We start from the raw sequence: 26,779 nt of genomic DNA, 5'->3' as shown, positions 1-26,779 counted from the left end.
GTGGTAATTGTTACAGCAGGGGATAGGAAAGTAACACAGCAGGACGGGGGACTCTATCTATTCTCTTCTTACCCTGCACCTCCTCCTGCCCTGACAGCCCATCCTCACCAGCTACTAGTGCGGCTGGGACTCAGCACACAGCGGGCCTTCTGGGAACCTCGGGTGATTGGTCCCTGCCCCTGCAGAGTTCGGGGCTGGTTCTGCGGCCTCTTCCTCCACTTGCTCTGACCTCAGGAGTGAAAGCCCACCACTCGCCCCCCTTCCCTTTCCAGTGCAAAAGGCCAACACGTGTCCAGGTAGGAGTGGAGCTGAAGCTGGAGTGTTCCTGGATCGTGCTTACTTAATTCCTATAAGGATCTTCTGATAAAGTCCCATAAAATATTGAAGATGGGTTTTTGTTATCATTTCTCAGCCTTCCCTTCTCCTAGCACACAGAGTGGGCTACGAGCCCCTTCAGGACCTGGCCCTTGCCTTGTAATTCTCTTGCCTCACACTGCCTCACTCTTTTGCCTCTGAAATCTTGAATTACCGCAAACACCTTTCATCACGCTGTCCCCTCTGTTGGGAATGTCTCGCCTCTCTTCTCTTCGGCAAGTGCTTGGATGCAGGTCAGATATCTCCTCCTCTAGGGAGCCCCCCCTGACTGCTATCAAGGGTGGCTTAGGGCTTCTCTGCCTATTCACAATCCCTGTGTCTGCCTCTGTCACTGCTCTTACTGCTTCTGGGGTCCCTTCAGTTCTCCTCACTTTCCTCCTCTGCCCATGGAGAGGATGGAGCTACCACCCAAGCTCCCTCTGCCACACCACCGCAGAAGCAAGGAACATTTCTGGCCCCACCCCACCTGGCTTCTTATATTTGCTCCTCCCCATGGGAGCAGGAGGCCAATCTGATTGGTCAAAGCTGGGACCACGTTTCATTGGCGAACAGGACCCAGAATTGAAAGGCAATGTGTGGTCACCTTATGATCTCTGCTCATCTGTTACTGGGTGATGAGGTAAGCTGGTCATTCTCTCTCTTAATTCCAGCTCCTTATCCCAGAGTCTTTGGGAGAAGTGATATATATTCAAAAAGGAACAAAGTTAGACACCACAGGCCTCGCTTCGACCTTCTGACCTCAGCCGCATTCTCCACTACTGCTCTTACACCTTTGTCCAGGTATTAATACATAAATTGGAACATTGTTTCCCATCCTTAAATATACATCCTCATTCAGAAACCTGGAGAGGAGGAAGGCAGATGGAATCCTGAACCTCGAACTTCCACATTAATTTATAATTGTTTATACAGGATATACTCTATTGTGTAGGTCAGAGGACTTGTTAGCATGACTCCCAGAGACATCTGAGAAATGACCACTGTTCTGGTTCCCAGCCCTGAACTCAAGAATGTTCTAGAATGGGGTTGTACTCACCCTGGAAGTGTGAGGGTGGTGGCTGAGTTCATCTCTGTTTGAACGGCCTGTAGTCATATTTTTACATTACAAAGCTCTGAAATTGGTGAGGGGTACCTGGCTCAGGTGAGGTGGTCTTGGGCATGTATACAGTGGCTCCAGCCATGGATGGATAGATGGATGGGAAGGTCAATGGATGGGTGGGTGGGGGCGGGGGGTAGATAAATGGCTAGATCAATACATGAGTGGGTAGGTGGATAGATAGATGGGGGAAGGATAGATCATTGGATAGATTAATCAATAGACAGCATGGCCTGAAAGGTGACAGTCATGGTCCTAGAAGGTGTCATATGACCCTCACTCATTCACATTCTCATCCACGACAGTGTATCCCTTGGCAAAATCTTTAGGCCAGAACTTTCCCCTCCACCTATTTTAGAAAATGCTCCTAGTCTCACTGCCATAAACCCCGACTACGCTGACAGTTTTGAGCAGCCTTTGGATAAGCAAACTGTCTGAATGATCCAGTGACATCTGTGTCTCATTTTTCTGACAACTGTACTTACTTCTGGCAACATCCCTTATGTGCCACCTCAGATCCTCTCTGACCCACCTGTCTCTGGGGCCAAGGCCACTTGTTCCATCTCAGCCACCACTGTAATGACCAGTTCTGCTAGGCTCCAGCCAATTTCCCGCAGAATAAGGTTGCTGGTTCCTGCAGAACTTGCTAGGTGCTCACAGAGTGCAAATCACAAGTATGGTCAGGACTGAAGCGGGGAGGTGGTTTAAATCTCACGGCTAAACTTTGACTGTGGGAAACAAAAACCAGTGGCTGAACTCTCGTCCTTTTCTCCCTCTGCAAGAAGGTCCTGAGATGCAGGTGTCCCTACAGTCTCTCAGAAGGGTACTTCGAGATGGAGCGTTTAGCCGCCCCTGATGCTAAAGCGTTGCTCATTCAATGTGGAGCCTCTTTCCCTGCTTCAGTCCTGTTTCCTTTCGCTCCTGCTTCCCTGGGCGCACCAGGGAACTTCTGCTTCCTGCGGATCCCAGGCTATCATCTGATTATTGTTGTACTGGTTACTATGACCATTTACACAATATGGTTTGGGTGAAACACAAGATTTTTGGACCTAATAAGATGGTTCGGTGTGTTTAGCATCTGCCTCCCACATAAGACTGTGAGCTATTCGTTTAGGTATCCCCAACACTGAAGGGAATGCTGAAATTCTATACCCTGTCCTTCTCTTACTCTTTTCTATAACATGAGTCAGATTGGCAAAGTTCTCACCTGGATACTTGAATCCTCTGCTGTGTGTGGTTTTCAAGCTCAGTACCACCTTTTTCAGAGGCATTACTTTTTTAGCTTGTTATGCAGAATCCAAAAGAGTAAAACGCAGAATTGTTAAAGGCTTCTGTGGTAGGCTGAAAAGGGGTACCCCCAAAGATAGCCACATCCCAATCCTTAAGGCTCTTGAGACGAGGAGATGATCCTGGATTGCGTGGACCCTGAATGCAACCACACGTATCCTTATGAATGAGGCAGAGGCTGGCACTCACAGAGGAGATGCTGTGTGACCATGGAGCAGAGAGATTTGAAGATGTTGGCTGTGAAGACAGGAGTAATGTGGCCACAGGGCAAAGACAGCCTGCGGCCACCAGCAGCTGGAAGAGGCAAGGATGGCATCCTCCCCAGTAATCAGAGCCCCTGGAGGGAGCACAGCCCTGCTAACACCTTAATTTCAGTGACTGACGTCGAACGGTGAGAGAAGACATTTCAGAAACGAGGGCAGTTTCTTCTTGAAAAGGGCCCTCAGAGATCACCAAGTCAGGCCTTCATGAATATAGTCCATTGCATTATGGTGTTGCTATTTACCACATGCCTATTGGGTTTGTTTTCTTTAATCCAAACGGTGCCTGAACAGTAATCATAAACGTGGCCTCATTTTCTAGGAGAGAATGAGATCCAACTGGCTTCTCATCATGACCTTCCCATCCCTGCTTGCTTTAACCCATTCCATCCAGCGGGCCAGTGCTCCTCAACACAGGGCCCGAGGATGGCTCATGTGGAATCACTGGGACACTTATTAAAAATGTAAAGACCAGGACTCTGCCCCAAACCTACTGAACAAAAAACCCTATGGATGAGGTGCAGAAATCTGCACACTTAACAGGCCTCCCAGGTGAGTCTCAGCACACTGGCTTGAGAACGTCTACTACAGAAGAAAGGGGTCAGGATGGACCCAATGGCATGTCCCTCCGGCTCAGTGGTGAAACCACCGACTCTGGGCCAGGTGCTGAATTTACCAGGGGAAGCTACTGCCCTGGCCTCCAGGACTGCGTGCTTGTGATGAGTGCCACCCTGAGCTCACAGAGGAACCAAAAGAGTCTTGTCCCCTCATGCGTTCATCCTGCAAAACAGCTGCAAAGGTGTCCACAGAGCTGGGGACCACAAAGGCTTTTGAGAACGTGAGTCACCATTAGGTATTTCATGGTAATTTAACTTTTGAATTAAAAAGACCTTCCCTAAACAATAATGGCTTACAAATGCATGTGCCCTTTGATCTTGCAATTCCACTTCTGGGAATGTATCCTACGCATACACTTTATGCTTGTACATATGTACAATATTATTCACTGCAGAACTGATTATAGCAGCGTAAGATTGGAAACAATCCAAATGTCATCATTGTGGAATTGATGAAATAAATTATACCACTTTCATACAATGAAAAATGATGAGGAAACCGTATATGCATTGATGTGGAAATGTCTCCAAGTTAAGGGGAAAAGCAAGGTACAGAACATATACATAACATTTTACCTTTTGTGGATAAAAAAGGAGTAGTAGGAATCCACATTCCTATTTACTTGTGTATTCATAAAGACATGCTGGAAGTATATATAAGAACAGTGACTACGTCTGGGACAGGGGGTGAACACGGGAAACGAGGATGGGAGGGAGAGTTTTCACTCTATGTGATTATCCTTTGGGGTTTATAACCATGTGAGTGTATTATTTATTCAAAAAATAAATAATACAATAAAATTTATAATAACCGTTTATTGTGGCCTTCAGAACAAGCAACCTGGGCTGGTTCTCCACACCTACAAGTCTTGATGTTTGTTGTGGAGCTCTTCAAACTGGGTGCATGTTGAGGAGGCCACAGCCACTCCAGTGGTTACCCTGGTGAGATGTGGTGCTCCAGACCAGAATGCAGGTGCCCATTTTCCAGAACAACAGTGGGAGGACAGGTCTTTGAGTTTCTTACTGAGGAGAATCAGCATCATGAAGGTTCTGAGATTCAGATCCATTGTGCACAGGACAGCTCCGAGAAAGGAGGGCCCTTGGGCTGCCTGCTACTAAGCACTCAGTACCCTAGTACTGAGACATCAGCTGTTCCCGACTCACAAAGGAAGAATGGTGGTAGCGATCCCGAGTAGCGAAGTCTGCGTTCTCCTGGGTGAGCTGAGTCATTTCCATGTCAACCCTAGCCAGGGATGGCGCCAAAATTATCTGCTCTTGGGGAGATCTCAAGCTCCTTCGGTGAGAGAAACACAGAGGGCAGTCAGAAAGACGAAGTACTGTAACAGCAGAGATGAGTCTCCTCTGGGATAGAGTAACAATTTACAAAAAATGTCATTGTGCTATTATTTTGTACTTATTATTTAATATGGATTTAAATAAAATAACTGCAGAACACTGTGTGTAGAATAGTTTATGAACCCAAACTGTAATAAATATATATCAAAATAAGGGGAGAGAGTGAGATTTATCTCTCTTTAGTAGAAACAGGTAAAACTGCATCCACCCAATAGGAGGCAACCCACAAAGATAACCATCCAAATGGTATCAAGTTGGGGCTCTACAGCTTTGCTTTGTTTTTCTGTCAAATGAAATCATGGAACGGAGAGGCTGGAAAACTGAGAAGAGTAGGAAGAGAAACTCCCTCTTTGGTTCTTTGGAAAGGAAGTTGAATGAGGAATGGTTCCCAGGGCTAAGGTTTACATAGGAACCAGCTACGATGGGAACTGCAAAGGCTTTTGACACTTTGTTGGCCTGAAGACAAAAAGCAAGTCCTGATATGGATTCCATTGTCACTGAAATGTCTACATACAGTTGGAGTTAAAATAATCCGGTAAGGAAAAATGTCCGGGATACAAGAGGAAAGTGCTACAGGCAGAATGCAGTAAGGAAAGATCAGACGGGCAGTCAGGGTACCTACTGAAGATGGATAGTCACAGCTCTGCCACTAGTTAGCCTCACGGCGCCAGGCAAACCTCTTCACCTCCGGTGCCTCTATTTTTCTCATCTTTCAGTCCCTATCAATTCCGTCAGTCTGTGTTAGGTCCTTAAGTCATACCTTAAGCATGGATTTCCTTGTTAAAATTTTACTTAAAAAAGAATCATCTACTTCATGAGTAGTAATGTGCGAGTTGTTTAAAGAATATATTTGAGGGGCGCCTGGGTGGCTCAGGCGTTAAGCGGCCGACTTCGGCTCAGGTCACGATCTCACGGTCCGTGAGTTCGAGCCCTGCGTCGGGCTCTGTGCTGACAGCTCAGAGCCTGGAGCCTGTTTCAGATTCTGTGTCTCCCTCTCTCTGAGCCTCCCCCGTTCATGCTCTGTCTCTCTCTGTCTCAAAAATAAATAAACGTTAAAAAAAAATAAAAAATAAATAAAGAATATATTTGACAATTATTTTTAAAAGGTTCTAAGCTTGTGGAACGTCAGCAGGAAGCTCCAGCTGTCGGCTGCAAGATGTGCTGTTACAGAAGTTCAGATCACAGGACTACAGCTTGCAGCTGCTTGCTGAGAACATACCCAAATCAGAAAGATGGGAGGTTTTCTGAGAAATGAGTTAATTTCTCTAAAGGTTGGATCTCCGGGAAGTGAGGTTAGGAGGTGACAAAAATGCCATGCCAGTCAACACACAAGTGTTTTTGCTGATGTATTTTTTTGTTAATGCCCTTTTTTTTTTTTTTTTTTAGCTGAAACCATTGCATTCTTCTGAGTTCGGGGAAATAATATGCTTCACTTTTACAGCAGAATGGCCTGAGAATTCTCACCTGGGCAGTTGCTAGGACTTCTAAAAGAAAGTTCTCTCAAGGCAAGGTCAGGCCAATTTCACATAATTCTGGGAATTATATGTGTAACAGAGGAAATAACATAGCCAAAGTCCTTTGCCCAAACACATTCTACAATATTATTCTTCTTTGGTTTTGAAGAGCCTCTAGGACTATAGTTGTGGTGGGTGGATGGAACAAAACCTTCCAAACTACAAAACAGAAAACACAGCTAGCAATTTCTACTTTTAAATGAATCACCATGTCTTGGTCCTTTCACCCTCCTGAATAACCACCAGGGTACCTCACCCTGTAGCCACGTGAGGCCAGCAAGTGTGATGTTGACACTTAGCTGAGGCCTCCACCACCCACTTTACAAGCCCACAGAGCTTTCAATAGTGTGCACTGGGTTCCATTCCAACCAAAGCACTATCCTTTTCTAGAAGGAATAATCTCCTCCTAGAACACTGCTTTTTCTACATAGTACTACAGTGACCTCAGAGGTGAGATTCCTCAAGTTCAGAGTGCAGCTTAAGGAGTAGTGACCTCTCATGGTCATTTATAGGCTTTAAACCCAGACATGCCTAAAAATATTCCTGCGAATCAGATAAGGCCAAATACTGTCAATCACACATCACTTGCAGCTAGCTCCAGATTCTGTAGGTGACTTCTACACAGAATCTATGTCCACTCAAACTCTACTTTCCCCTAGGACTAGGTGTTAGGGGAAAATGCCGGTGTGTTGTGACATGTTATCCAACCTGGTGCCTCAGACTGGAAGAGAGGCCAAGAGGTGACCCGCCCCCTTCTATAGCTAGGCAAAGGATGTTAGCCCAGCTTCCAGGCAGACAGGGGTTCTCCACACACACACCACCTCCTCCCAGCCCTTTCCCTGTTGGTTTACATGGCCCCTGCTCCTTTTTGTCATCATCCTAGGCTCTAACACCTAGGTTTCATCTCTTCACCAACTTGAACAGATTGCTAGTGCTTATAAAGAGTTGTCTTTAAAAGAATTCTTAGGAGGGAAGAATGGGGAGTTAGTTTAATGGGTATAGGCCTTCTGTTTTGTAGATGGAGAGTTCTGGAGATGGATGGTGCGGATGGTTGCATGACGATGTGAATGGACTTAATGCCACTGAACTGTAATGCTTAAAAATGGCTAAGATGGCAAGGTTTATGATATGTGTATTTTACCACAATAAAAAAAAAAACTGGGGCAAGAGGATTCTGAACTTACATCTGGGATCAATGGGAAAGGCTCCCATATTCCATTAGCAATGTCAGGGCATGGAAGGTGCAAATAGTATTAAGTATGACCCAGATATCTATAGTTTCAGAAACAAACCAACAAAATGAAACCAAATAAACACTTGGTTGGGTCCTGACTGGATTTGCCCAGCCTGCCGCTTCGACTCTGCACTGGTATTGAAAGGGGAAGGAAGTGATTTTCCAGAATCCCAAGGCCTTCAAAGTTGAGGAAGCATTGCTACTGGAAGGGTGTTGGAAAAAGAGGAGAGAGATGAGAGCACTCCTGAAACCTTACCTTCTACATGAGCCCTCCTGCTTCTCAAGACAGTTTGTTCTTCCCTTTCCCTGTGTATTTGAACATGGAGAGCCCACAGAAATCCTCCAGCATCTCTGCTCTGTTTCTGTACTCGTTTTCACCAATACAATCATGTCAGCTACCTCTGATTTGAGATGGCAGATGGGTGGTGTTTCAGGCCTTAATCTTGTGTATGATTGTGTATTGATGCTGGTGTGTCTTAGGCTGCACACTGACAGCAGCTCTCTTGACTCATCACCCAGCGATCACATTCTAAATAAAGCCCCTATTCGTGATTCCTGAGGGTAAGAAGGGAAGAAGCCTGAGCCAGAGGAAGCTTGTGATGAGCTGAGGCTGGGGGGCAGGGTTGGGGGGGGCAGCGAGGAGCAGAGTCTTAGTGTCCTTGAGGTTGTCAAATGCCAGGTTCCCATTCCACAGTTCGCTTAAACCTAGCCAGGGGCTAGACACCCTTAGTACCATACCTCTCAGGGCCCCAGAGTAGCACAGACCTGCAGGAGGGGATCAGAAGAGACTTCATCCACCTGAGGAAGCTGAAGTTGGAGGCTGATCCTACAGGGAAGACATATACACAAATATTGATTAAAGGCTCTGTGTATGCATCCAGGAGCTCAGTTTTAATAGTGTGATTATACACTCTCTGATACACACACAGAATTAGCACAGTTTTTTTTTTTTCATTTTTCAGTTTAACTAAACTTTATTCATGGTAATACTCCGACAGCAACCAGCTAAGGACTTTGTACCCAAATGTAGTTTTCAAACCTATATTTCAACAATTTCTAAAATTCAAAATCCCAAGAAAGAAACTAAATACAGTGCTATACAGGAAAAAGCAGAGGGTTTGCTAACTTCAGTCTTAGGAATTTAAAATTATTTTGATGATCTCTTAGATTCAAATTGATAATACATTAAATACATGGTATAAAATCCCCTACTAGACCATTCGCTCTTTAAGGATAGAAAGGATGTCTTTTTCATCTTGGAACACTCACAGTACAACACCCACAGAACCTGGCACTTAGGATGTTTCAATAGGTGTTAAGTGACTCACATACCTCAATATGTAGAAACGTCAGAGCTGAAGTTTGAAGTGAGACTGTTGTGATACTACCCAAGTATCTTGACATCAGACACACTGATTAGAATAGGACTTATCAACTTTTTTTTTTAATCCATCCCTTCTTTGATGTGGGTTTTTTAAAAATCTCACATAATAAATTATATATATATATAAAACTTTAGGAAATCAAATCAAATGGTGCTCGCTTTGGCAGCACATATACTAAAATTGGAAGGAAATCAAATCAAACGTAATTTTTTTTAAATGCTTCTCCAAATTTTATATATATGTATATGTATATATGTATACCTATACATGTATATGCTTACATATGCATACATATATGCGTATATGTATGTATGTATGTATATGGTACAGTGAATATATATCTACCATATACACCAAGCACACATATATACATATATATACATAACATTGGTTAATAAGATAATATTCAATATATAATCAGAATGTTAGCATTATGGGGCTTACATTAGAATCTTGGCTAATGTCAACAGTATGCCCCTAATAACATTTATTTCCTCAGTTTCATTTAGGGTTCTTATGGTTAATGGGAGGACAAATTTTAGATCTGCATTAGTTCTACAATTGTAAGAGAAAGTTCCTAATATATTTTGATACTCTCAGTAGAAAGAAAATAAACATTTTACTGACCCTTCTTATGTGTGATCACTTAGGTTCTAAATTATCTAAATTTCAGGTGTAGATTGGCCTGAAATTTTATTTCATGTTTTCCTGTGAATAAATTTCTGGGAAATATTTAAATTTCTTAATATCAAACTAATTTCTAAGAAATTTAGAAGCAATCACTAATGTAATCCCTATGTTAATCAAAATATATTCTGTCCATTAAACTAGCTGATACTAGGACCTCTCCTTAGCATGACTTTTTCTAAAGCATTATTTTTCACATAAGTGGGACTTAAAATGTTTGCAGTGCTTTACTTTCAAAACTCTACATCAGGGGCACCTGGGTGGCTCAGTCAGTTGAGTGTCTGACTCTTGATCTCAGCTCAGGTTTTGATCTCAGGGTCTTGAGTTCAAGCCCTGTGTTGGGCTCCAGACTGGGTGTGAAGCCTACCTAAACAAACAAACAAACAAGTAAACCTCTATACATCAAACTATTCTAATTCTGAAGAACTTTTTTTTTTCTTTTCAGTTTGCCTAGATTGTTATGGTTTGATTTAGTTAGAACTTGAAACTAATTGCTTCATTTTAAATTGGGGCATCATAGAATTTTGTTTAAAAGTGCTCTCAACTGTATATATATTTTTAAGTTTATTTATTTTGAGAGAGAGAGAAAGCACACGCTCATGGTGGGGAGAGCAGTTGGAGGAGGGGCAGAGGGAGAGGGGGAGAGAGAGAATCCCAAGCAGGCCCTGTACTGTCAGCATCAACCCCATAGTGGAGCTGGATCTCATGAACCGTGAGCTCATGACCTGAGTCAAAATCAAGATTCAGACATTCAACTGACTGGGCCACCCTGGCACTCCTCAACTGTATTTTTTAAACAGCTTTATTACTGAGGAATAACTGACATATAATCAGAGTACTGACTGTGTTTTCTTACTTTATTATTGCCACTCTGGAATTTGTGGCCTTGATCCTGGAGGTGGAGCTAATTCCTAGAGATAGCCAACTCCCCTGTGAGCATACTTTTGATATACAAACCAACCAATCCAGAGCCCTTACCCCCAATCTCCTCCTTTGTTAAACTCCCACACACTGAGATACTCCCCTGCCAGGGGACAGCTAGTGACTCCAGGGCCAGGGACAGCTAGTGACCACTCCTCGAGCCCAGAGCCCACTGAAATTATTCAAACTATCCAAACCTAAACTCACTCAGCTACCTACCTGCCTCACCCATTCCTTCCCATTAAAACTCCAATTATGGCTCTGAGCCTTGTTCTCTTCTCTTCTTCTTCTGCCTCCTGACCAACCTGGTCCTTCCCCATGTGGCCCTGAGTGGTATGCCATGCTTCCTCTTTCTAGGGGTCTGTCAGTATAAACTTCTTCCTTCTTGACAATCACTTGTGTGTGTGTGTGTGTGTGTGTGTGTGTGTGTGTGTATCTTACCATTTCTTTGCCTGTGTTTAATCTTACTAATTAAAACAAATCCTGGGTACATTTTTAGAACAAACTACATGTATTTAAAGTGTAAAATTTGGTAAGTATTGACACATATATGTACTGTGAAACTATTACCACAAACAAAATAATGAACAAATCTATTACCTCCAATAGTTTCCTCAAGTCACTTCATAAGACCTCTCTCCCACACATTCCCCCAACCCACAAACCCCATCCAAAAGCAACCACAGATCTGCTGTCATTATAGATTAGTTTGCATTTTCAATAATTATAGATATATGAAATAATATACTATGTACTCTTTTTGTCTGGTTTCTTTCACTCATCATCATTATTTTGAGATTCATCCATGTTACTGCATGTATCAATAGTCCATTCTTTAAAAAAAGTAAGTTCATTCTTTTTACTGCTGAGTAGTAGTCCATTGTATGGCTGTACTACAATTTATTTATAGAGTCACCTGTTGTTGGACATATGGGTTGTTTCTAGTTTGGGGCTACTTACAAATTAAGCTGCTATGAATAATCATGTACTTTTTTTGAGAGAGAGAGTGGGAGAGAGGGGCAGAGAGAGAGGGAGAGAAAATCCCAAGCAGGCTCCACACTCAACGTGGAGCCTGACGTGGAGTTCAATCTCACAACTGTAAGATCATGACCTGGGCCAAAATCTAGAGTTAGTAGCCCAACTGACTGAGTCACCTACGCGCCCCATGTCATGTTTTTAATGGCCATATTCTTTCATTCATCTTGGGTAAATAACTAGAAGTACGGTAGCTGGTTCATATAGCAGGTATAGATTTAACTTTTTTGGGGGGGATTTTATTTATTTATATATTTTTTTAATTTTAATTCCAGTGTAGTTAACATACAGCATTATATTAGTTTCAGGCATATAATATAGTGATTCAATTCCCTTCATCACCAGCACTCATCACAACAAGTGTACTCCTTAATCCCCATCACCTATTTCACACACATACCCTCATCTCCCCTGTTTAATTTTTTAAAAATTTTTTAACATTTATTTATTATTGGGAGACAGAGCCTGAGCATGGGAGGGGCAGAGAGAGGAGGAGATACAGAATCTGAAGCAGGCTCCAGGCTCTGAGCTGTCAGTACAGAGCCCGACGCGGGGCTTGAACTCATGAATGCAAGATCATGACCTGAGCCGAAGTCAGACGTTCAACCAACTGAGCCACCCAGGCGCCCCTCCCCTGTTTAATTTTTTAATAAATTGCCAAACTGTTATACAAAATGATTGTATCATTTTTACACTCCCACCTGCAGTGTATGATAGTTCTCCTTGGAATATCTTCACCAACATATGACATGGTCAGTACTTTTAATTTTAGTCTTATAAATAGGTGTATAGTAATATGTTATGATTTTAATTGCATTTCCTAATAACCACTCATGTTGAGCATCTTCATGTGCTCATTTGCCATCCATTTATGTTCTTTAGTGAAATCTATTTAAAATTCTTGGCCATTTTTGTTGTCATATTGAATATTGAATATTGAGAGTTTTTATATGTTCTAGATACAAGTCCTTTATAAGATATGTGAATTGCTAATATTCTCTCACAGCCTATGTCTTGCCAGTATATTTGGAAGATCAGAGTTCTCAGTTTTGATGAAGTCCAATTTTTCAACTCTTTTCCTGTATTGAGTGTTATGTCTAAGAAATCTTTGCTTCACTCACAGTCACAGTTTCTCATATTTTATTTTAGAAACTTTATAATTTGGGGTTTTACATTTAGTTCTATGATCTATTTTGAGTTATTTTTATATTGTATGATGTATGCATTGAATATGGATTTCCAGTTGTTACAGCACCAATTGCTGAGAAGACTTTTCATTCACTGAATTGCCTTTGCACCTTTTTTGAAAATCAACTGACCATGTATGTGTGGGCTAATTTTTGGACTCTCTATTTTGGCTACTGATTTATTTGTCTATCTTGATGCCAATACCACACCATCTTGATTGCTTTAGCTTATAATCAGTCTCGAAATCAGGTAATGTAAGTTCTCCAACTTAGTTCTTTTATAAAGCTGGTTGGACTACTCTAGGTTTTTTGCATTTCCATATAAATATTTTGGAATCCATTTGCCAGTTGCTACACAAAAGGTAGCTGAGATTTTTATTAGGATTGTGTTGAATCTATGGAACAATTTGGGGAGAACCGGCATTAAGAATACTGAATTGGGTGCCTCAGTAGCTCAGTCGGTAAAGCATCTGACTCTTGATCTCAGCTCAGGTCTTGATCTTAGAGTCGTGAGTTAAAGCCCTGCATTGGTCCCTATGCTGCATATGGTTATATTCAACTTGTTAATGTTTTGTTATGATCTTTTGCATCTACATTCATGAAGGATATTGGTGTGCAGTTTTCCAAAGAGTTTCTATGGAATTAATATTCTTCTCTTCCTTAAATATTTGGTAGTTTGCATTAGTGAAGCCATCTGGGCCTAGAGTTTTCTCTGTGGGAAGGTTTTTAATGACAAGGTATTTACATGACCTGAATAGTCCTACGTTTCTTCTAGAGAGAACTTTGGTAGTTTATATCTTTCAAGGAATTTGTCCAATTTATCTAAGTTGCCACACTTATTGGCACATAACTGTTTATAGTATTTCTTTGTTTTTCTTTTAATATCTGTAGACTCTAATGCCATCTCTCTCACTTCTGGTATTGATAGTTTTATAACTTCTCTCCTTTTATACTCATCAGTATGGCTAAAGATTTCTCAATTTTACTGATGTCACGTAACCAGATTTTTGTTTCACTGGCATTCTCCCTATGTAAAATTTTTATTGATTTCTACTTTGATATTTATTGTTTCTTTTTTTTCTTTGTATTTGGGATTAATTTGCTCTTCTTTCTCCAGTTTCTTAAATTGGAGGCTGGGGTCATTGATTTCAGACATTTCTTCATTTCTAATATAAGCATTTGATGCTATAAATTTCCTTCCAACTACTGAATTAGCTTCATCCCATAATTTTGAAATGTTACATTTTCATTTTTGTTCAGTTCAAAATATTTTGTAATTCCACTTTTTTTAAATGTTTACCTTCTTTATTTTGAGAGAGAAAGAGAGCATGCAAGCAGGGGAGAGGCAGAGATAGAGGGAGAGAGAAAGAATCTCAAGCAGGCTCTGCATCATCAGCACAGAGCCTGACATGGGGCTTGAGCTCACAAACCATGAGATCATGACCTGAGCCAAAATCAAGGATCAGATGCTTAACTGACTGAACCACCCAAATACCCCTGTAATTTCACTTTGGACGACAAGTTATTTAGTTTCCTTAGTATTCTTAGTCATTTAGTGTTATTTAGTGTTCTTTGGTTTCTAAATATTTTGATAACCAGAATATTATTCTATTACTTATTTCTAATTCCCCTTTAGTCAAAGAACATACTTTGTTCTTGAATTTACCTGAATGCTTTTAAATTTGTTGTGACTTTTTTTTTTAAATCCGAGAATATGGTTTATCCTGGCAAGTTCATATATACTTAAAGAAAATGTATATTCTGTTGTTGTTAGGTGGCATGTTCTACAAATGTCAATTTGCTTGGGTTTGTTGGCAATGTTATTCAAGTCTTCTAAAGTCTTACTGATTTGGAGCACTTGGGTGGCTCAGTTGGTTAAGTATCTGACTCTTGATTTTGACTCAGGTCATGATCTCACGATTTAGGAGCCTGAGCTCCATGTCAGGCTCTGTTAGCTCGGAGCCTGCTTAGAATTCTCTCTCTTTCCCTCTCTCTCTGCCCCTCCCCCACTAGTGCTCTCTCTCTCTCTCTCTCTCTCTCTCTCTCTGTCTGCTCAAAATAAACATTTAAAAATAAATAAATAAAGTGTTACTGATTTTATGTCTACTTATGTTAGCAATTATTGAGAGAGAGGTGTTGGAATCTCTGACTATAATTATAAACTTTTCTATTTCTTTTTGCAGTTCTGTCAGGTTTTGCATCATGTTATTTTAAAGCTCTGTTTCTTTTTTTTTCTTTAATGCTTATTTATTTTGAGAGAGAAAGAGAACATGAGTAAAGGAGGGGCAGAGAGAGAGGGAGAGAGAGAGTCCCAAGCAGGCTCCACCCTGCCAGCACACAGCCTGATGTGGGGCTTGATCTCATGAACTGTGAGATCATGACCAGAGCAGAAATCAAGAGTTGGACACTTAACCAAATGAGACACCCAGGCACTCCTCAAAGCTCTGTTCTAAGTACATAAATGTTAAGGTTTGTTATATCCTCTTGATGCATTTTTCCCTTTATTTTTATGAAATGACCCTCTTTATCCTTTACCTTTATGAAATGACCCTCTTTATATCTCTGATAAGATTCTTTTCTCTGAAATCTGTTTTGTCTGGTGTTAGTATAATCAGTCCAGCTTTGTTTTGATTCATGTTATCATGATATTATCTTTTCCCACCCCTTTACTTTTAACTTATTTGTGCCTTTATTATTTTTTTTTAATGTTTATTTATTTAGGCGGGGGGAGAGTGCAAGTGTGTGCGTGTGTGCTAGCTGGGGAGGGGCAGAGAGAGAGAGGGAGAGTCCCAAGCAGACCCCATGCTCAGCATGGAGCCCTGTGTGGGGCTTGATCTCACAACCATGAGATCATGACCTGAGCCAAAGTAAAGAGTCAGACCCTTAACCAACTGAGCCACCCATGTAACCCATGTGTCTTTATATTTAAAGTAGATTCCCTATAGGCAGCATATAGCTGCCTTTTTATTGAATCTGACAATCTCAGAGTTTATACCTTTGAATTGTGAATATTTAGACTATTTATATTTAGTGTGTTTATTGATATAACTATATAGGTATATAGGTATAGCTAGGTTTATTGATATAGCTGTAAACCACCCTTCTGTTTTTTGTTTGTCTTATATGTCCTTTATGATCATTTTCCTTTTTCCTGCTTTATTTCTATTTGAGCCTTTCTTAAATTCAATTTTATCTTCTTTATTGGCTTATTAGCTATAACTCTTTGTTGTATTATTTTAGTGGCTGCTTTAGGACTTGTAGTATACCTTTGTAACTTATCATGGCCTACCTTTTTAAAAATGTTTATTTATTTATTTATTTATTTATTTATTTATTTATTTTGAGAGAGAGAGAGAGCGTGAGTAGGGAAGGGGCAGAGAGAGCAAAAATCTTAAGCAGGCTCCACACTGTCAGTGCTCAACCCCATGAACTGTGAGATCAGGACCTGAGCCAAAATCAAGAGTCAGTCGCTTAACTGAGCGCGCCACCCAGGTGCCCCTATCGTGGTCTACCTTTAAGTGATGTTACAGTATTTCACATTAGTATCAGAAACCTAAAGCAGTATGTTCCCATTTCTTTCCTCCTCCCTTGTGCTGCTGTTGTCACCGATTTTACTTCCACACGTTGTTATTATTTACCTTACAAGTTGTTACTATTTTTTGTTACCATTTATATGCATGTTATAGTTTTCCTCCTAGACTATAATAAGCTACTCGAAAATGAGATTAGAATCTGAATTAGTTGGCATTTAATAGGTGCTCAAAATGCAGTTTTTTCAATGAAAGCTAAACGAGAAGAAGGAAGATGGCAGCAAAATGGCTTACCAAGGTGAAGCCCTGGACTGGCCCGACCGATATAGAAATACACAATGGCAGCAACACCCATGTTAATGAGGGTATAGACCCACTGGATCACAAACATGATGAGAAGGGACCCAACAGCCTGTGGAAACAGAATACGAAGGCAAGTCACCTAATAGTTTATCACGTGGTAAGCAAGTCACAAGGTAAAGACTTCAAGAAACAACAGTCCCTCTAATCTACCTCTGATCACTATAAATTCTAAATAGAAGTTCACACATAATTCAAAAAACTGCACTTAAGCAGATAGTTGAAGAGGCACCCACCCAAAAGTACCCTGTAATCAAAACTATCAATAAATATCCTACCCTAGCTCCTTGTCCTACTTCTCCCTAGAAGAAACAAATTAGAGTGAAATTATGCTAATTTGGTATACCTAGAAATTTAGTGACCCAGAGGTTATCACAGATGATTAATTATTTTTTAAAGTAAACCACTGATTGAAATAAGTGGTTCATTAAATATAATCTTGCCATTTGTAATCCCATCTAAAGTCTAATGTAACACACTTAAATCACATTGCTCCTAATTAAGGGTGTCCTTTTTCCTCTCCCCTCTGCAGCTCCCTAGATCAACATCTCTACCTGAATTCTTTCTCAAGGACAATTGAGATAAAAATGAGGTAACTCACCCCTAACAGGGAGACCCAGGGGTTGCACATGTGGGTGTAGAAAGAAATTGGTCTCCTCTGGATATCTTGGTCCTGGAGCCTAGACTTCAGGAAGAACTCTAAAAAATAAATGAGCCGAATCCTTGGTTACCAATTTGTTACCAAACCCTTTTCTATTTTTAAGAGCAAATATCTATGAATTCCTCCTCTCCAGTTTTGTAACTCAGCCAAAAACAATCTCCATTCACCTCAACTATTAACTCCCTTGACCACACTTGAGGCTAGTAACTTTACATCTCTTAAATCATGATTTCAATCTATCTACCCCTGCTTATCACTTCTTTTTTCTCATTTACTCTGCTGTCTCCCGCCTCAACTGTTCATAGCCTACAGAGGGATCTCCAGTCAATTTGCCCTGGTATGTTTTTGCTTTCTATTACTTACCTCCTCTTTTCAGTACCCTCTTACCCAGCTAAGATTCTATGATCAAAGACTAAGAGCATTCCCTTGCTTACATTACCTGCTTCCACACTTCCACACTTCCACTCCTCAGTGGTCTTACACCTAGTCAACTCATTCTCCTACTCTCTGATGTAACAAACTTATGACCTCTTCTCTCAAAAGAGAGCTTTTATATTCTCTCATCACCAAAGCTACCAAGCCACTTGCATCTGTATCCTCTCTTCTGCCCTCCCTCCTTCTACAGTGGATGAATATCCCTGGCTCTTACATAAGGCACATCCCTCCACTAGTGCCCTGCTCAAGGGCTTTGCTTTTGCATCATCACTTTTTTCCACCAAATACAAATAGACTGTAATTTCTCCCACCTAAACAAATATTTCCCAGTCATCCCTCAGCTACTGCTCTATTTCTTTATCTTCCTTAGAGCTAAATTTCTCAAAAGAATTGCCTATACAGTTTCTACCTCCCACTATTTCCTCAGCCCACTCTTAAGATTGTAAACAACACTAAATTTCCCTTCCTACAGTTGCCAATGACGTGAAACTTCAAATTCAATGGTCAACTCACAGTCCTCATCCTACTGGACCTTTCAGACAGCATCTGACACAAGTGATCTCTTTCTACTTGTTGAAACACTACCTCTTCTTGGTTTCTAAGATGACTTGCTCCCCTTGTTTTCCTCCTATCTCACTGGCCACTTCTTGTCAGTCTCCTTTGCTGGCTTACCACCTCATTCCAGCTTCTGAATATTGGAGTATCCCAGCATTTATTTAGTCCCCAGCAATCTTATTTCCATATATATTCTCTCCTAGGAGATCTCATCTAGTCTCAAATGGCTTTAAATACTATCCACGCACTGATGTTCCAATTTTATATCATCATCGACCTCTCCCTTGAACTGAAGTCTTGAATATTTAGTTGTCTTCTTAATATCTCCCCTTACATGGCTAACAAACACTTCAAACTTTAACATGGTTAAAGCAGAAATCTATTTTCCCCAGGTCTTCTTGATCTGAATAAATGACACTACCATTCACTCAAATATCAAAGATTTATCCTGGACTCCTCTTTTTCACATACCTACATCTATTCCATCAGTAATTCCTGTTGATCCTACCACCAAAATGTATCCAAAATGTGACCACTCCATTGCTCTCCCATCCTAGTCCAAGTCACTTTCATCTTTCATCTGATTTACTGTATTGTGTTCCTGTAGTAGAAACCACAGTCAGAGTATATCCAGGATCTCTCACATCTAGGTGTGGCCAGATGACTAGGTTCTCACCACTGGAATGTGAACAAAAGTGATAAATGTCACTTCTGCACCAAGGTCTTTAGGAGAATAGGTATGCCTCTTCTTTGTGCCTGAAATATGAATATGGTAACTGAGTCCCGACTTTGTATGACAAGGTACTAAGGGATAGCAAAGTCAAAAGAATAGAAGGACCCTGAGTCCCCGAATCAATACATGGAGGAGAGCCTTCCTAGACTATTAGTGCAAGTGAGAAATAAATTTCCGTTGTGTTTGAGTCACTATGTTTTTGGTTATTGTTATAGCAGTTTAGCCTACCTTTATATATCTTCAACAGGGTTTGGTTTGGTTTTAGTTATCTCCTTAAAGCCTAAATCTGATCATATCACAACCCTGACCTGCATGGCCCTTTCCTCACTGTACTCGTCCTATCCCTCTCCCCTGGCTCATTCCTCTCCAGTTGCTGCTGGACCTCTGCTGTTCTTGGAATTTGCCAATCCTATTCCCACCTGTACCTTCATACACACCATTTCCTCTGCCTAGAACTCTTCCCCAATATCTCTGCATGGCTCTCTCTTTTATACAATTCAGTTCTCCATTAAAATATCCTCTTCTCAGAGATATCTTTTCTGAAAACCTATCAGAAACAGTAACCTTTCTCTCCACCCTAGTCTCTCTCTCTATCCTGTTACCTTGCTCTATTATCTTTGATAGTACTTATCACTTACTGACATTTCAGTTATATATTTGTTTGCTTATTTAGTATGTGTCTTTCCCTACTAGAATGCAAGCTCGATGACAGCAGAGGCCTTCTATGTCTATACAGAATGTTCCCCATACCTGAAACAGCATTTGAGATGTGGTAAATATTCCTTACAAGTGGTTAAATGAATAAAGAAATCATCCTAGCCCCCAAGGTAGCCTTTATCCTTTCAACATCTGTCTCCCTTCATTATGTGCTTCCTACTATTATACTTATCTTTTGTACCTCCATACCTTGAGGGCAATGACTGTCTTTTACATCTCTAAATGCCAAATCTTGGCATTTAGAAGTTTGTGTATTGGAAGTGCTCAATAAATGTCTCCTCATTAATTGTGGATTAAAATAAACTCTGCCAAGGTTTGTGACTGATTTGAATTAATGGCTTTATTACTTTTTTAAAAAATGGGAATACTATTGATTACCATTAATCAAATTGTACAATTTTAACATGCCCAAGTCATGATTCATTTTTTTAATCATATGCTTAGTGAAATACAGTTGTCCCCTTGGTTATTAAGACGGAAGAGTATTGTTTAAGGACTTAGATTTTTTGCCTCTCTGAGATCTGTGAAATGTTAAGCTCACCCTTTCCCAGTTAATCTCAGTCTCACATAACCTCAATTACACTGTACCTAAGGGAATCGTATGTATGTGTGTATGTTTTCTAAGGGCTCTGAGGTGAAACAAAAGGAAGGGATGTGCTCTCCAAGCAAGCACAGTGCAGTTTTATATGTCAGCAATGTGAGGGAAAATTCATGCAAGGATTCTCAACTAACCTAACTAACTTGAATAGGTACAACAAAGCAGGCAGACAATTTTTCTGAATTCTGAACAGGTATGGTTTCAAAACCCTTCCAAAATGACTAAAAAAATTTTTTTCTCTTGTCAAGGATTTTGCTAGAAGAAGCAGGTCTTACAGACTAGTGGTGGGAGAGGACAGTCTCTCATGTTATAGATTCTAAAATAATAACCAAGAAAGCAATAACCAATAATAACCAAAGGGGTGCCTGGGTGGCTCAGTCGGTTAAGCATCCAACTCTTGACCTCGGCTCAGGTCATGATCTCATGTTTTGTGAGACTGAGCCCCACATCAGGCTCTGTGCTGTTAGCACAGAGCCTGCTTAGGCTTCTCTCTCTCCTCTCTCTGCTCCTCCCCCACTCTCTCTCATGCTCTCTCTCTCTCAAAATAAATAATAAATAAACTTAAAAAAAGAGAAAGCAACTTTACTTCATCACACCTTAGTTGCAAAACAAACAGGTAGACAAAGTTATGCATTAGACATGTTAAAAATATCAAATATAGGGGCGCCTGGGTGGCTCAGTCGGTTGAGCATTGGACTTTGGCTCAGGTAATGATCTCTGTTTGTGAGTTCGAGCCCCATGTTGCACTCTGTGCTGACAGCTTAGAGCCTGGATCCTGCTTCGGATTCTGTGTCTCCCTCTCTCTGCCCCTCTCCTGCTTGTTCTTTCTCTCTTTCAAATAAACAAAAATTAAAAAATATGTATCAAATATAATAAACATAATTATGTCAATTTTTAAAATAACAAATTAAGTAATTTGATAGAAGTTACTTAAAATAAATATTAAACCTGATTTGTTCATTTTAGCCACTCTGACTCAGTGTGGCTTTGATTTATATTTCCCTGACGATGAGTGACTTGATGGGGGGGGGGAGGGGAAGTGGGTGATGGGCATGGAGGAGGGTACTTGTTGGGATGAGCACTGGGTGTTGTATGCAAGCCAATCTGACAATAAATTATATTAAAAATAAATAAATAAATAAATAAATAAATAAATAAATAAATATTAAACCATCTCTGAAAATGCACTCCATATCTTTATCAGAATAAATAAACACATAGTTTTAGTTAACCTGTACAAACCAAGAATGTGCATTGCTATAGTCCACAAAGGATCATGTTTCAAGTCCATATGGTATTTTATTAAGTTGATAATATAATTCTTTTAACCACTTTCCAAACGTTGCACATTTATTTCTAATTTGCTACTAGCACAAACCATGCAGCTATGACCATCTTGAACACATTTTATGGTTTATTGTTTGATTTTGAGTTGTTTCCTTGATATGCAATTCCCCCAAACAGATTTACAAAGTTAGGGCAATGAAATAGTTTTATATTTCTTGTTATATCATGAAAGATAATTCTCCAGAGAGAATTAACCAAAGATGTTATGTCAGCTATACTTCAATAACAAAAATTTAAAAAGAAGGAAGAGGAGGAGGAGAATGAACCAGAGGGACTTGCAGCGATGGCAATGTGAAGTGGTCAGTGAATCCTCTCCACAAGAAGTAAGTATAAAACTGGTCAAAATAATAAAAAAGTATTCATTCAGCTCTAGAAGTTACCAAATGGAGACAAAAATTAAGAAGTATTTATTTTTCAAAAACTGATGGAGCTGAGGGTCTGAACAGTGAGAGCCTATGGCCTGATCTCCCATCCTCATTCCCGTTCTTACCAGCATGGAGCTGGTCAGAAACCAGCAGTTTCGCTGCCAGAGGGGGCAGACTTGTGAGTTGTGCCTTTATAAGCTAAACATGGTGAGTATAGTAGAAAACTGAAAAGGAAGAGTCCTCAGTTTTGCTAGCCTGAGGTTGCAGACCCAGCTAGGTCAAGCACTGGACCATCAGAAACTTAATGGGAAGATCTAGAAATGAGAGAGTCACAGAAAGACTATGGAAGGACTATATCTCCCCACATTTCCCTGGATGACTGAAAAACTATGCTCCTGCCTGGGGAAGCCAAACTGAGACTGGCAAAACCAGGAAAGACTGGAAAACTAGCTGCAACTTTGACTGCTTCCCAACCTATACACAGATCCACTGGCAAAGGGTGGAGCCTTATGGGCCACGTAGGCACAAGGGCAAACTCCTTAGAAGCCAGGCTAAAAGTTAAAAATAAGAATAAAAAAACTGAGTAGAAACATCAGAATCCACAACCACAGGGGAGACAGATTCCAAAGTTCAAATCCAGGAAATTTACTAAAACAAACAAAAACATGGAAACATATATCAGAATCAGGAGTTGCCACACTATATTATCTAAATTGTCTGGTTTTCAACCCAAAATTACAAGACATGCAAAGAAACAAGAAACTGGGGCACCTGGGGGGCTCAGTCGATTAGGTGTCCGACTCTTGGTTTCAGCTCAGGTCATGATCTTATGGTTTCGTAGGTTCGAGCCCCACATCGGGCTCCAAGCTGACAGTCCGGAGCCTGCTTGGGATTCTCTGTATCCCTCTCTCTGCCCCTCCCCCCACTTGCACTGTCTCTTTCTCTCTCAAAATAAATAAACTTAAAAAATATAAAAACAGGAAACTGACCCATGCTCTGGAAAAAAAAGCAATCAAAAGAAACTGACTCTGGGGCGCCTGGGTGGCGCAGTCGGTTAAGCGTCTGACTTCAGCCAGGTCACGATCTCGCGGTCCGTGAGTTCGAGCCCCGCGTCAGGCTCTGGGCTGATGGCTCAGAGCCTGGAGCCTGTTTCCGATTCTGTGTCTCCCTCTCTCTCTGCCCCTCCCCCGTTCATGCTCTGTCTCTCTCTGTCCCAAAAATAAATAAACGTTGAAAAAAAAAAATTTAAAAAAAAAAAAAAAAAAGAAACTGACTCTGAGTGGGCCTGCACTGAGTTTAGCAGACAAAGACTTCAAAGCACTAGTATAATAAATATGTTCAAAGAATTAAATAAAAATACAATGTCAGTGACTTAAGAGAAATATGATGGCAATGACTTTCAAAATAGGGAATATCAACAAAAACATACAAACATTACAAAAATGAAAATTCTATAGTTAAAATGTACAATAACAGAAATAAAAAATTTACTCTATGGGCTCAACAGCAGATTTGAGATGGCAGAAGAAAGTATCAGTGAACATGAAGATAGATCAGTAGAAATTATCCAAACTGAAGAACAGAGAGGAAAAGGTAGAATAAAAAAGAACAGAGCCTCAGAAACCGGGGGGGGGGGGGGGGGGGGGGGGAGGAGGGGGAATGTAAAGTATACTAATTAATGTGTAGTGGGAGTCCCATAGAGATGGGAGAGAAAGAGAAGAGCAGAAAAAATATTTGAAGAAATAATGGCTCCCAAATTTGATGAAAAACTTTAATCAACAGATCTAGAAGGAATAAATCCACTGGAATTGCTTTCAGCAATGTGTTCATATACCTGATAACCACAGACCTATTTTATTTAATTTTTTGATGGCTTAATAGATGTGCAATGATATATTGAAAGTGGTTTAATTTTATTCATTGAATTAATACGATGGCCTAGTTTATAACAGATACTAACAGCTAGCAGCATATACCTTGTATAGTGGTTCAGAACACAAGTTCTAAAGTGAAAGGACCTGTGTTCAAATTCTGGCTGTCTCATATCCTGAGCAAATGTTTAACTTCTCTATGCCTCTGTAAAATGACAATAACAATGCCTAAGTCTGAGCTTAGATGAGATAATCTGTTAGGTGCTTATCTCAGTGCCAAGAACATGGGACATGTTTGAAAAACACTGGCTATTTTTAACTACTAACAATATTTTACACTTAACAATAAAAGTTAGTTTGTTGAATGAGCAATGAATGAATCTGGGCATTGATTTTTCAAATGTAAACTGCATATTCATCTGCATGCTTCTTTTTAGTAGAATCTGGATTTTGACCTTCCTATTTTTAAAAATAATATGCATTGGAAGGTATGCTTTTATCGGCCGTGCTTGTCAGAATAATTGTTTCCTTCTGTGACACTGTGTTGTACAAATGTTTTTTATTTCTATTTAATCAGATCCTTTTTGTCTTTGATGATAGTCTTCAATAGTCAGAAATATCTCTCTTGCACAGCTGTTATAAATAAGGAATTCATGGCTATATAAGGTAAAGAATACAGCCCAAGTTAATCTTTTTGATCCATTTGATTTCAACAATGTTTACTCAATAGTGATTTGATTCTTATTATTGTATGACATCTGGTTTGTCACAGATTAGGTTCTTATGATAGTGTAATTCTTTCTATTCTACTTTACTGATCAATGTTTCATTTTTTTGAAGTTAATATTTGCTCAATTGTGCATCAATTTAGCCTTTACTGAGTGTTTTCTGCATGCTGTGTACTGTGTGGGAATACTGTGATAAATATAAGGTGGAAAGACATGGCTTGTGACTAAAGGAAGCCCACAGTCTAGGGGCAAAGGAATAAAACTAATATTTCTTTTCCTCAAGACAGACAGACACATGGGCCTGAAGACAAATGTGTAAAAAATTCGATATAAATGTATAAAACAATGTGTTAATTCTCTATACTGCTAGCATAAATCAAATGTTATACTTGCACAGGAGAGGAAATCAGGAAAGCCTTCTCAGAGGGAGTATAAATGTGTATGAAAAAGTTGGATGGATTTTAAACTATATGTTGGAGTTTTCCAGATGGAGAAGCGGGAGGTGAAGCAGCTGTGAAGACAGAGCAGCATATGCAAAGGCGGAAAGGGATGAAGAACAAGACGTGTTTAGGGCATTCATTTAGGTCTAACTGGAACATACAGAGTATGGGCCGTCATGAGGAAAATGGCCAAAAAGGTAGTACAGAGCAGGATTGTAAAGAACCTTGCAAATCCCACCAAGGATCTTGGACTTTAGATGGAAGAGATTTGATTCTAGTGAAGGTTTTTAAGTAAGAGAGACATGATAAGAGTTTTATTTTAGAAAATCATTCAGTGGACAATGGGAAGGAGAAACAGGATGTGGGAGAATCTGGAGGCAGGACACTGGTTTGCAGACTTAACAAGAGTCTGGGTGCTGTATAGGAAGGGTCTGCACCAAGGTACAGGCAGCAAGGATGAAGGACAGGGAGTGGTCAACAGCTATGACATTTCTATGATTGGGGAACTGGGCAGCAAGCACTTCATTGACTAAAGATTGCAAACTGACTGCACATCTCTCCTGGAAACCCACTGAGAAAACAGAAAAGGAATTAGATAGGCATAAACCCACAAGCATAAGGAGAATGAGGGAGGAAAGATAAAAACAGATCTTGGAAGATGGAAAGGTGACAGGGGAATGGTAACAGAGTGAGCAGAGCAGAGAAGGATGAATTCTAGGCCCTACAGATAGGGTACCAGCAAGGAGCAGCCCAATGCACCCTGGCAGGCCCCAGCAAAGTTCAAGACTAGGCAGTGCCATGTCCCTGGGAAGTGATAAGGTAAAGGCATTTGGTTCCAAGACTGTATCTGAAATAGCTGGAAATCAAGATCCTTTCTTCTCCCCACACAGCTAGGTAATAACTCCTTTGCCTGACCCCTTTCCTCTGAAGAAATAAAACCAGTGAGTGCCTGGACTTGGGACACCAGGCACAGCAAGAATGAGTAAATGGAGCTAGAAACTGGGGAATTGAATTTAAGTCTGTATCCTAAACAATGAGACACCCTAACTCCCCTACTTCCCCCTGCTCCCTGAATGCATGCAGCCATCTGGGTAAGACAAGAGATTAAAGGATTCTCCTCTGGAGGAACTAAAGAGTCCAGAGGTTTTGAAAACCTCTAGATAGTCACTTTTTGGGATCCTCCTGTGCAAAAGCTAGCCTACAACCTAATCATTATATAGTGAGGTGCCCTAATCAACAGGCCCTGACCAGTATACAGATCTTCTAAACAACGTTTTAGTACTTCACTTCTAAGTAGGAAAAGAAATCAAAAGTTCAACAGACATTTTAGTAAAGCCTCAGAGAGAGAGAGAGAGAGAGAGAGAGAGAGAGAGAGAGAAAGACCAAGCCAAAGGGAAAAAGATCTAGAGAACACAAGTCAGTAAAAAGAACAGAAAAAGACTTTAAAGGGAGAATAAGTAATATTACCAGAGAGATAAGATAAGC

At 40.5% G+C, this 26,779-nt stretch overlaps 1 protein-coding gene across 5 annotated transcripts in view; it reads right to left on the bottom strand.

Annotated features, from left to right (window-relative positions):
• Positions 1-4,431: 4,431 nt before the first annotated feature.
• SLC12A8 (solute carrier family 12 member 8) overlaps positions 4,432-26,779 on the bottom strand; it is a 141,290-nt gene continuing 118,942 nt past the window's right edge. For 2 of the 5 annotated variants that reach the window (XM_086675173.1, XM_086675174.1), the window contains exons 11-14: positions 17,446-17,543; positions 16,779-16,896; positions 8,478-8,565; positions 4,432-4,929 (exon numbers count right to left, since the gene is read on the bottom strand). In XM_086675173.1, coding sequence (XP_086531299.1) covers positions 4,767-4,929; positions 8,478-8,565; positions 16,779-16,896; positions 17,446-17,543 — 467 coding nt within the window. In that variant the 3' untranslated portion in view covers positions 4,432-4,766. The remainder of the gene's footprint in view (positions 4,930-8,477; positions 8,566-16,778; positions 16,897-17,445; positions 17,544-26,779) is intronic. The other 3 variants (XM_086675175.1, XM_086675176.1, XM_086675177.1) reach the window with 3 other exon arrangements.

Source organism: Puma concolor, chromosome C2, assembly GCF_028749965.1.
Source record: "Puma concolor isolate L17-30 chromosome C2, mPumCon1.1.hap2, whole genome shotgun sequence".
Classification (NCBI taxonomy): domain Eukaryota; kingdom Metazoa; phylum Chordata; class Mammalia; order Carnivora; family Felidae; genus Puma; species Puma concolor.
The sequence above is the reverse complement of the archived record's forward strand: the minus strand, read 5'-3'. Positions and strand labels throughout refer to the sequence as shown.